This window comes from Benincasa hispida, chromosome 10 (assembly GCF_027475165.1).
Source record: "Benincasa hispida cultivar pf3 chromosome 10, pf3_genome.v1.1, whole genome shotgun sequence".
In the NCBI taxonomy this organism is placed as follows: Eukaryota; Viridiplantae; Streptophyta; class Magnoliopsida; order Cucurbitales; family Cucurbitaceae; genus Benincasa; species Benincasa hispida.
The window spans coordinates 1,643,648-1,655,623 of NC_143487.1; the positions used below are offsets into that span (position 1 = coordinate 1,643,648).

The 11,976-nt window shown below is 31.3% G+C and overlaps 1 protein-coding gene, 1 long non-coding RNA gene and 1 other non-coding gene across 3 annotated transcripts; all 3 read right to left on the reverse strand.

Moving 5' to 3' along the window:
• Window positions 1–1,586: 1,586 nt before the first annotated feature.
• On the reverse strand, window positions 1,587–2,811 carry LOC120088774 (uncharacterized). The gene is made up of 2 exons (XR_005485032.2): window positions 2,537–2,811; window positions 1,587–1,844 (listed from the first exon to the last, which is right to left on the reverse strand). It is a non-coding gene; the product is annotated as an uncharacterized LOC120088774 (long non-coding RNA).
• Window positions 2,812–6,673: 3,862 nt separating this feature from the next.
• TRNAL-UAA (transfer RNA leucine (anticodon UAA)) lies at window positions 6,674–6,756 on the reverse strand. Its single transcript has one exon. It is a non-coding gene; the product is annotated as a tRNA-Leu (tRNA).
• A 1,955-nt stretch (window positions 6,757–8,711) lies between these two features.
• LOC120087740 (histone deacetylase HDT1-like) lies at window positions 8,712–11,976 on the reverse strand. Its single transcript, XM_039044626.2, has 10 exons — window positions 11,811–11,976; window positions 11,468–11,538; window positions 11,125–11,342; window positions 10,926–10,939; window positions 10,768–10,821; window positions 10,501–10,673; window positions 10,008–10,082; window positions 9,793–9,883; window positions 9,136–9,253; window positions 8,712–9,046 (listed from the first exon to the last, which is right to left on the reverse strand). The coding sequence occupies exons 1-10, from the start codon at window positions 11,821–11,823 to the stop codon at window positions 8,986–8,988; spliced, it is 888 nt and encodes a 295-aa protein (XP_038900554.1). The 5' UTR covers window positions 11,824–11,976; the 3' UTR covers window positions 8,712–8,985.

Genomic DNA, 11,976 nt, shown 5'->3' on the forward strand with positions numbered 1-11,976 from the left:
TATGGTTTATATGTTGCATATGATGTAATATTAAAACTATGGGTTATGAATATAATATGACAAATTAGTTATTATATTTATTTACAATAAATTAATTATAAGATAATTGATTTTAGTTTTTCTCCAAATAACCACCTTATTGGGAGGTTTCAATCGGTTTATGGCAATTGTTAGATAAATATGAAAATTGCTTTCTTATTCAACACAAAAAGAGATCAAGTTATCAGATAACGTGTTGAGAGAATAAACGATCGATCAAGTTTGTTTATACAATAGTTACTCGCTACTAAACAATCGAGTACTCAAGTCTATACAATAGGCTTACTCCTTCTACTGCCTACTCAATCATCTAGTTCCTCATTCCCTCTTCCCAAATCTATACAGAGCCCACAACTCCTAGATTCTCATACCGAGAATACCAAGGTAACCGAGTGGTGGTGTCGAGTTCCGTTCGAGGGCCGAGGGTCGAGTTTTACTCGATTGTGATCGAGGATTTGCCAATTCGTGCTATTTGCTGAGTTTCCTCGTTGCACTCGTGCTAATCAATGCGCTCGAGTTTGATTGAGGAAATACTAAAATAAAGGGTTCTTCAAATGTATGTTTACTCGATCCTTTTGTATTTAACCTTAAAGCATGCTCTAATTTTATAGTCGATGCATAACTGTTTTGTTTGATTGTAAATGTTCTTGTTCTTTCACAATGGGGTTTGGAACGATCTGCTTCTGTTCACTGGTTCTCTAGATTTAGAATTTCTTCACTTACATGGATGAATGCAACAGACCATACGAAGGAAAAGCATAAGAGAACTAAAAACAGAAGAAATAGAGAGAAACTAAAGAAAATGATCTGCAAATTGGTTTATAAAACCCTCTTAGGCGATTTGAAAGGATTATAGGAAAATATTATTTAAATCAAGATAATTGCACTAATAGGAATAATACCTTAGACAACAGGGCTTATATCTTTGCCTTCAACCACCGCAGTTTGAAATAAAGAACATAAATATCAACCCAATTGAACTCATGTACTCAACAACCTTTTAACACAATACGAATATCAAACATTTGCAAAAGTCACAATATCAAGAAAAACTTAATACCAACAGCTCCTTCAAGCAAAAATAAACCAAGATATGAAAATAAAATAAATTTCAGGCAAGCACCTACATAAAAATATCCTCAGTGACCATGCCATTTCTTCACAAGGGCCTTATTAAGAAATCTCTATCCTACATAATCATAGGTCCTTTAAAGATAAATTATGAAAGTGTAATCCCCTTCTAATCAGCCCAAAATCCTTCAAATGAGATGTGTCTGACTTCTTTGGGGAAGGGACATAAATGTTTTCTTCATAGATGAATCAATTAGGTATCTCTCACAAAATTCAAAATGAGCATGCCTTAATCTTTTCTTCATAAAAGAAAAACAATAACAAAGGAATAAAAGGATCAAATTTAGTTCGATTCCAAACATCCCAATATCAAAGATAGATTTAAGTGAGAATCAAGAATTGAAAAGAGATATACCAAACCTTTAAAAAGGTAAAAGAAAATGTAAAAAGATGCAACCTCTATACAAATTACAATATAGAAATGATTTGTTTTTCCAATTCACTGAAAGAATATGATAATAAGTTTCAATTAGAAAGCAGAAACTATGTATATAGAGTTTAGATAAGTATCTTTCAAAGACATGTTAAGCATGAACAATATAAAAATATCACAATATGGGCATTCATAAAGAGTATTTAATCTAGTAATCGATGTACAAAAAGAACTAACTCACATTAAAAAGAACAAATTCTCTAATGTAGGTTGCTTGAGGGGTGGAAATATCTCGTCTGGCCTGCATAATAATGTTCAAGGAATGTTATGACCTACAAAACATGATTGAAGCATTTTGTATAAAAGACTGGAGATTAAACAATGTTATCAAATTTATAAGAGTTATTAATTTACATGGATTCAGAACATTTTAAACAAGGGACTTAGTTTCATGAAAATCACAAAAAAGTCGAGCAATGCAGGAAAAATAAAACAGCAATACCAACCAAAGGGAGTTGATCAAGAACCCAATTCGATTCCAATCTCCAAGCATTTAACAGTAGGAAAATCTTTAACTTTTATATTACTGCTACAACAAGGATATCCACAAGAAAGAGGAAGCAATTTTACAAGATTGAGAGACAATTAGTTATATTTTTACTAGTTTCTAAATGCTCTATCAAAATATTAAGATAGTTGAAACTGAGACAGTTCAAAAAAAACTCGAAGTATTATGATTCAAATCAATTAAGGAAGAAGGATACTATAGGAATTATCTTCACAGAACAGGGACCTCAAATCTATACGTTATGAGGAAGAAATGTGTACTCATATTACAAACGTCGGTTCTATAAAATACCAAATATCCTCCTAGTTCCCTCACGTTCCTAATGTCGTTTCTGTGAATTTTTTCTACGCCAGCAAGAATAGAAAAACAGTACAATTTCAAATCATACCATCATCAACACAGAAAGATAAAAAGGAGGCACAAACCATAAGAAATCGAATGCGATTCAAAACAAGGTCGACTCCAGTCCAAGATTTGACTCAGAAATAGCCTGATTCACCAAGAAATTTGGAAGAAACTGTAGAGAAAACCCCAAATGCCGATGGACGGAGACAAAGGCTCGGAAAGAGTCGACTACAATCTTGAAGCTAGCAGTGATGTGGTCATCCATAGACTTGACTAGAATAAGGGGAAAGAGATTGTGGATGAAATGGTATGAATATATATATTGATGTATATACTTTTGCAATATATTATAGACTTTAAAAAGGTATGAGTATAGTGAATATACTTAGTTATGTGATGAAGACATAGAAGTTGAAATTCATAGATCCGAATGAGATTCATGATATATTATAAACTTTAAAAAGGTATTAATATATATTCATGTGAGGAAGAAAAAATAGAATAATACCAAAACGAATAAATTTAAATTTATATAAAAGCAAAAGTTCATATTTCTCAAAAACAAATATTAGTAGCGTTGTCTTCGCTAATACAGAGAAATAAAACATTGAACAATTTAAGTTTCAAAAGCCAACCAAACAACTATTGCAGAATCTGATATTTGCATGGCCTCCGGTTCTGCTCAACCCTTCCACAACAACCACACTTGACACTCTTCTTAAACTCCATATGAGAAGGGATTCTCAACTTCTTTGGTCTATCAATTGGACGCTTAACATTAAGAGGTAGAATGGAGAAAGATTCTTGTTAAAATAATACGGTGAAATATAATTCTTAGTTGATAAGTGCTTCTTACTCAACACAACACATGCATTAAGGCACGTAATTTTCGAAATATCACACATTTTGCAACTACAGCTTTGAGAAGACAGGTGAATATGGTGTTGAATGATTTCATCTATCACTTGATATTGAATGTTGTTCACTGGAAAAAAACTACAATTCAATGACAAATATTATTATGTATATCTGACATATACTGGAGTAGATAAAAAAAATACTTACTTGCATCGATCTGCCTTGACCAATTTGTTTCCTTAAATGGTTCTCTTCAACTTTGATAAACTCGATTACTTGATATTTTGCTTCATTCCTCCTATCATAGAACCATTGTTGCATAATCATCCTCAAAACATTAAGCATCAAAGAAATTGGTAGATTCCTAGCATTCAAAATGGCAGAATATAAGCTTTCAAACATGTTCGTCGTCATTGTGTTATACCTCCTACAAGGGTAGAAGCACAAGACCATTTTTCAAAACCAATGCTTTGTAACTCATCCCGTATGCCTCGTGCACTAAACTCCAACAGTCACATTTGAACTTCAAAATCCACAAATTCAATATATACCTCGGTATGTAAAATTTGAAATAACACATATAACATATATACATATCAGTATACAAACAAATACAACAACAAAATTAATATATATTTTAGTATATAAATTTTGAACGATATGATATCCTATAAAAGGTAGTACATAAAAAATCATATATTCAGTAGATTTTTAAAATAATACATATATACATATATACATATCAGTATATAAACAAATATAACAACAAAATTAATATATATCTTAGTATACAAAAAATAATAGAATACACAAACTGAACAATGTATACATAATATATACCTCAGGATACAGACAAAAATAACAAAAATCACAAAAACTATATGAACAATGATAAGGGGAAGAAGAAGCGAATGCATGAACGAAACAAAATACATGAGGAAAATGGAATTGAAAGCGCTAAAAGAATGGGAAAAAACGTGAAAAAATGAAGATGAAGATGGGAGGAGTAGGAGAACTAGTGCATCTGACATCAAAAAAATGCATGAAAAAATTAAGTAATGGGAAAAAAACACACACCTTTCTATTCCCAAAGGAGAGAGATAAAAAAGAGCAAAAATAATAATCATTAAAAAAAGTTCTTTACACAGAAAAATAATTAAAAATGAATTAGGATATGACATCATTATTGGGCACAGTAAAGAAAACACAAAACAGATTATAATACTTACACACAAACCAATGTGGAAAAAAGGGGGGAAATGATTATACACAAAACAATTATGAACGAAAATAAAATTAAAATAAAAAAAGAGGTAAATTTGTCAACAACAAAAAAAGCACAAAAACCTTCATTGAAAAAATACAAAAGTAAAAACATTTTTTAAAAATATGATCCAAACATGATTATTTACGTAAAAAAAACTCTTGTTGGGAAATGAATTTGGCTTTTAGTCCATGATAAAAGAAAATTGAAAAATTAGTTATTTTTTAATATATTTCTCTTTAATTATTTTAACAGTTTTATTACTGTTAATTTAAATTAATTAGTAACAAAATTAATTCCTCACTTAATTTTAAAACTGTTTTTATTTAATTCTTCAATTTTTCTTCCTTAAGAGTGCTCTTAATTTTAAAAAAATAAAACTTTGTCTTTCTTTTTCATATGTTTTTCCTCTAAATCAGCATTTTTTTTCCACCGATTCTTACTCGTTCTCCAACAAGTACACGTCAAACATCGGGAGTTGTATTAACCTTGAGGCGCAACCGACTTTGGCAATTTAGCACTGAGGTCACGTGATTTTGCGTTCAAGGCAGTGGGTTCATCCACGACACAATAGTTGACATTAGGTTCCAACAGAGGATTCGACATCAATATTAAGGATTAATTGATACCTTTTATAAATACATATAAAACATAAATATATTATCCATTAATCTCAATGTGAAGATATACACTAATAGCAATATGTATAACTTAGTTTGAAAGTTTTTTTTTGAAAAAGAAGAAATCTAATTATTAATTTAAATAATTGTTACATTTTTTTTATTTACAAAAATATTCCTAGATATCGATATATCTATAAAATCAAAATTTTGATATCAATATCGACGTCAATATCGTAATCTTGGTTGTGGATAACAAGTTTAATATATTGAAAAATATGATAGTAGAGAGTCTAAGTTAGGTCGTGAGCTTTTCTTTTTGTGTGATTTGTGGTGTCTTTTGTCTTTATTTTTCTAATAATTTTTTCAATTATATTTTATTTGTGTTTGACTTCAATCTGTGAGATCTCGTTCTCTTTATTACTAAATATCTGTCAAAAAAAAAAAACACCTTTTTAAGTCATCTGATATAATTGAGAAAAAGGGAGTAACAAGAAAAAAATGGATTGAAATTTAACCTGAATTTCAAAAAAAATCTATCTTTTATCATTGACAATCATTGGCAGTTGGCACCAATACAATCAATACAACCCTTTTAAGAAAACTAACTCATATGAAATTGAATTATGTAATTTACCCAACCCAAGGGAATATGTGAGCATTGCTGAATTTAAGCTTAAAGTAGGCCATAATTTGGATATGTGGACTTTTTTTCTGAAATAGAATAGAAGTTGCAAAAAAATGTGGTAGAAGTTGGTTCAATTGAAAGTATATAATTTTGCACTCAAAATAACTTCAATGTCAAGTTAAATTTCTAAATTTTGAAGTTTTCTAAAATTGGGAGGTTTGTGTCTATTTTATATTATATTACTAAAGGTTTAAAAGTGTCTAGTGGGTCTTCAGACTTTTAACGTTGAGTCTAATAATTAGTTTCTAGACTTTCAATTTTGTGTCGAATAGATTACTAAGGCCCCGTTTGATAACTATTTGGTTTTTGAGTTTTTGTCATTGAAAATTAAGTCTGTAGACACTACTTTCACCTCAAAATTTCTTCTTTTGTTATTTACCTCTTTCAAATGGTTAAAAAAAACAAGTTAGATTTTGAAAACTAAAGAAAAACCCGTTTTTAAAAAGTTATTTTTGTTTTTGGAATTTGGCTAACAATTCGATCATTGTACTTAAAAAAGATGCAAATCAATTCAAGAAACGAGGAGGAAATAGACTTAATTTTAAAAAAAAAATGATTACCAAACGGAGTTTAAATTTCAATTTTGTACTTAAGAAATATGTAAATCAGTAAAAAATGATCCCTACGATTTTTTTTAAAAAAAAAATAACTACTCTTTTAAATATAAATTTAAATATTATCCAATGAAACTTTGAATTTTTAATTGTGCGGCTAGTAGATTTATGAATTATAAAAACTAAATTTGTAATTAGCATTTTAAATAATATAGAGAGGAGATAAAATAAACTGCTGGCTGTGGGGTTCGAACCCACGCGCACTTATGTGCAGAAGATCTTAAGTCTTCCCCCTTAACCACTCGGGCAAACCAGCTATTTTGTACATTAAATTATTTACTATATTTACATTATGTTATGTAACAAAATTTTACAATAAATCCTTAAATGTTACAAAATGCAGCAACCAATCAGCCATCCCCACACTATATTGATTGTTATAATCGAACTCATAAATCATTCTATAGCTTTCAATTTAACCTCATTTCTTAAAACTATACTTTTATAAGTTTTATTATTAACCACTCAAAAGGATTTTATATTTATTATTGATTATTGTTTGATATCGAAAAATGGATCAACCTTTAAGTTTGTATTTTTAGCAAAGGTAATGTGATTACACTCTTTGAAAACAAAAAAAAATAAAACGGTGTGGTGTTAGGCCACCAACTTTGTATGGAGAATTTTTAACCCCCTTTGATGTTGAGTTATTATTTATCAATTAGTTACACTATTTGTTATTCTCCAAACCATTACTAACTTGAGCATTAGAATGTCAATGTTCTGACACCACAACGGTGTTTTTTTTCTTTGTTTTGTAGGACGCTTCATAATTTTCTCCAAAAAGACTTATTTATTGTTTGTTCATTTTTCGATATCAACATTGTGATAGATTTATACTTAAAAGAGTGTCTGATTGAAATAATTCTTCTAGTTTAATGGTGGTTTTGAAATTTGCAATTTTTTTAGGTCAACATTATGCGAGATGACTCAAACTTTTAATATCTTGATCGAGATTATAAATTTTTTAGATTAATTGAGTTGAGTTCATATGTTCAGGTCGATTGAATTTCAAGGTGTGATTGTCAATTTTTTTCAACTACTTACCCCAATTATGATGATTAATCCCAACACATGAACATTGAGAGACTCATGCTTACCCTCATTTTGTGGGATTGAGTACCACGAGGTTCATCTTTAGAGCGATATATTTCTTCAAACAAATGGGTACATTCCCACATATCATAATACACTAAGTTAGTATATGAAAATCAGTGATTTTGAATTTGTTAAACGTGACTTACGTCTTTTACTGTTTTGATTCAATTTGTCTAAAAAAACTACTTTGAAATACATCTTTAATCACTCAAAATTAATTTAACAATGAAAATAACCATTTTAGAATGTCTCCAAACATAATAAAAAAAATTAACAATGATATTAACTATTTTAGAATCAATCCCAAACAATAATCACAAAATCATTCAAGTTTAAGGTTTTTAATTGTACAACTTAAATAGATATAATCTCTTTATTTCAATGCTTGAACAATATAGTGGCACAAAACATAAAACTAGCATTGATCCATATCTAAAGGTTATTTCATAAGGTAGACGGTCATCGTCAAACAATCATTCAAGCTCAAGAGTATGATCAAAAGATTATTGAACTAATTTCTCTTCTGAAAGACGTATTGAACTAATTTCTATTCTGTCAAACAGTCATTCAAGCACTCTCTTATTCCAAGAGTTCAATAGTTCAAATAATTCAATCTCTCACTCCACAATTATTATACTAAAAAAACTCATTTAGCACAACACACATACAATTTATTATTGAGTTATGTTTGTTGTAGTCTAAATATGTAGTTGAACATTCCTGCATTAAAAAATACACGAGTCTAAATATCTTCTCAAAAAAATATTCTTTTACAAACACACATTTTAATTTCTTTACAAAGTCTATTCTAAATAAATTTGTATTATAAATCTCACCTTTAGATAATAAGGTAAAGTAAATTAGGGATGAAAGTATCCATAAATCAAAAGAATCAATATCTTAAATCATAGATATTGACGTAACCTTCCATCTTAAAAAGTCGAGAGGTTCTATCCCCCACTTCAAAAAATCACACCTCTAATGTTTACATAAATAGACAATTTCCAAGTCAACCAAACATTCCCTACGATCATAATAACCAAATGAGACTATTTGAAGGACAAAAATTTTGGCTTCCATTCACTTGAAAGAAAGGGGAAAAAAGACAAAATATAGGTGTACCAAAATAATGATATTTAAGTCCTAACAGATGCCAACCAAAACACATCGCTAAGAAAAAAAATATATCTATGAACTAAGACAGTAATTTGCCCCAAAAGATACATAAATCAAGCTAAATTCTTTTTCCTCAATGTGAACAAACAATCGCATATCGTTTTACAATCAAAACGCTCAACACAAAATCTCCGCCAAGATCGCAACCTACCTAGAGATTAACATATTGAAGCTGCAAAATAATATGTTATCATTCTTCACTTCTTTCCTTTCATTTACCACCATGCTTAGCTTTACTGTGTGACTGAAGAGCACCATCAGACCCAAATGACCTAAAAAACAGCAGAACAAAAGGCATCAGCAACCGCAGGGGACCCCCCTTCCTCCATTGACACTAAGTAATCAATAAAGACAAACATACCTATCGCAGGATTTGCAAGAAAACTGGCCTACAGATTTTGGAGACTCTGCCTTGCCAGGTGTTTTCACTGGTTTCTTGGCAGGGTGGGGAGTCGCAGTATGACCTCCCTTCTTCGAATCTGGAAGGCAACAAACAACTAACAAGTTTAGCACTAATTTTAGTCAAATTTTGGAAGCTAAAATGGTCCACTTCTAAAGCGAGGCTACTCAATAAAGAAAGAGAAAAGATAATTGAATATTACAATCTAGATGGCTCTGGATACGGGTAGATACATTCATAATCTTAAAAGTAAGGTTTAAATACTACTTTAGCCCATCATCTTCAGCCTTGGTTTATTATCCTTATACTTTTAATATTTGTTCATCTAACTCAAAAAATATTAAACTACGCCTATGCCTATATACTTCAACTTTTGTTCTTGTTGTTCCCTATTTGAAACTAAGAGATCCCAATTGTCAATTTTAAACGTAGGGAGACCAAAAGTTTAAAAAAAAAATTAGAAGTACAGAGACCAGAATGTTAAAAGGACTAGAAATGAACCAAAACAACTCACACCAGAGTAATATTTAAGCCTAAAAGTAAAATACTGTTCAGCCATCATTGAAATAATGCTTAGTAATGTTAGTATGAAATAAATGAATAGTTCAATGAAATCACCAGTTTTCTCAGCCGAAGCTAACTTTGCCTTCTTAGAAACAGGGGTCTTGGAGGCAGACTCAATTGACCTCTTCTTGGCCGATTCATTAACCTACAAAAGAACAAGAGCTGATAAAAATAATGCTAGAAAAAAATATATAGGAGAATAAATATAGATTTTTCAAATTTTCAAATTGACAACTACAAATAGAAGTTAAATTAGGATTAAAACGCACCTTCTTCGGTGTCTCCTCGTCACTTTCAGAACTATCATCTTCATCATCAGAGCCACTGTCATCTCCAAGCATTTCCTGCCGTTCATCAATAGCACTATTAAGATAAACAAGAAATTTTTTTCACCTAGCAAAATCCTCAGCAACTTATCAGAAAGGATTCACAAAGATACAGCTGGGACAATGGCACAATCAAATTGAGAAACAATTGAATCGCTAAGTTGGTCACCATGGCAAATAAGATGCCTTCCTTAGACACTAACAACTACCTTAACGGGTAAAATTTAAGAGCCACCTCACAATATAAAACTCCAGATTTATAACATCTAAGGACAAATATGTTTAGAGCCTCATATCAACTTCCTCAAAGCCATGGTTTGAAAAGCACACCAAGGGGCAATTTTCATAAAGGCACCACCTAAGCATTTTTTAGAATGCTCATCTCAACCACCGAACCTAGAATATAACAGAAGTGAAAGAATCTCATTTAAACCACCTCATCAGACTCATCATCGGAATCCTCATCATCATCGGAGTCATCATCATCTTCAGATTCATCCTCATCCCCCTTGCTAGGCTCAACAGACTTATCATCTGCTTTCTTTGAAGATTCAGGTTTCACACTTAAAACATTTCCAGCAACAGACTTCTCCTTCTGGCTAGGTTTTCCTGAAAGTAAATTTTGACCCAATAATAAGCACTGTGCCAAGAATATTTCTTACCACCAAAACATTATCATATTTCAATAATCAGATGCATTTACCATTCTCGGCAGGTGGCAATGCAAGTTCTTCATCCTCTGAGCCAAACTCAGAATCTGAAATGAGATCACACATACTCAGCTAATCGATTTCAGAAACACGAACAACAATGTGAGAGGAACTGTCTGGGGGATAAATTTGTGAGTGTGTTAAAACTTACCAGAATAATCTTCCGTGGAAAACAGAAGACGGGGAATAAGAGTTAAGGAAAAAGGAAAACGATTGTTAAAAACAAATACCATTGTATAAAATAACTTGTTCAGGCAGCTCCAAAATAAGAAAGCTTGCTAATTGACTTAATCATAAAACCCATGCAAAGCGGTGGAAATATAAATTCTCGATTTGAAAAGTAAGGATATTGTTCTTGGTCCTCAATAGAAGCCCGGTAACCCAAACAGTAAATACTTCCACTCTTCCCATTGTGGGAGAGCTCAAATTCCTTCTCAAACACAAGATCAAATGGTATCTGAGGGAACTTCTCTGCAGAGAGAATTCCCAGAGGAAACTTCTGGTCATTAATCTTCAAGAAAACAGTCACGGGTTCATTCTTGTCCTTCTTTACTTCACCTACAGTCAACTGCATAAAAACATTTCATCAATTTAGCTCCATTGGAAAGGTCCATTCCAAACAAGAGAATCAGTGATTCAACTGGGAAAAGAACCCAAATATAACTACCATTACTACAGGACCAAAAACAGTACCTGTGATATGTGCACATACTTTTGATCTCCAGGCTTCACAGACAGTGCCTGACCAGGCTTAACTTCAACACCTAAAATCCCAAAAAACATTATGAACTTTTACATACTCTCAAGTATTAATCAAATATTACATACTAAGATATCCCTCAAAAACCATTAAAGTTTATGCATCTGCTCCCGACTTAGCCTAAAATACGTACCCACCGCCATCCCAGGCCAAGAGAAACCAAGCAATATATTCAAAAACTTGCTAAAGCTCTTGAATAAATACAGAAGAAAGACTGAAACAAAAAACAGATAACATAAACAATAGCATAGATGGAATATGGAACCAGAAACTTACCCCAAAACTCCATTGATAGTGCCGGAGGCAAGATTTAGGGTTTTAGAAATATTTAGGAGAAGGGAAGAAGTATGACTAAGAAGGAACAACGAGAGAAAAAGAAGGTGAAAAAAGTTTGAAGCAATTTATAAGGGAATTGCCGCCAGGTTCTTTGGGTTCTTAGGGT

What these genes read in the sequence shown, in the direction of transcription:
- LOC120087740 (XM_039044626.2), bottom strand. An exon ending in AGTATGTGCACATATCACAG is followed by an intron (nt 11,343 to 11,467) that starts GTACTGTTTTTG and finishes GTTTTTATGCAG; the next exon opens with TTGACTGTAGGTGAAGTAAA. An exon ending in ACGAGGAGACACCGAAGAAG is followed by an intron (nt 9,884 to 10,007) that starts GTGCGTTTTAAT and finishes GTTCTTTTGTAG; the next exon opens with GTTAATGAATCGGCCAAGAA.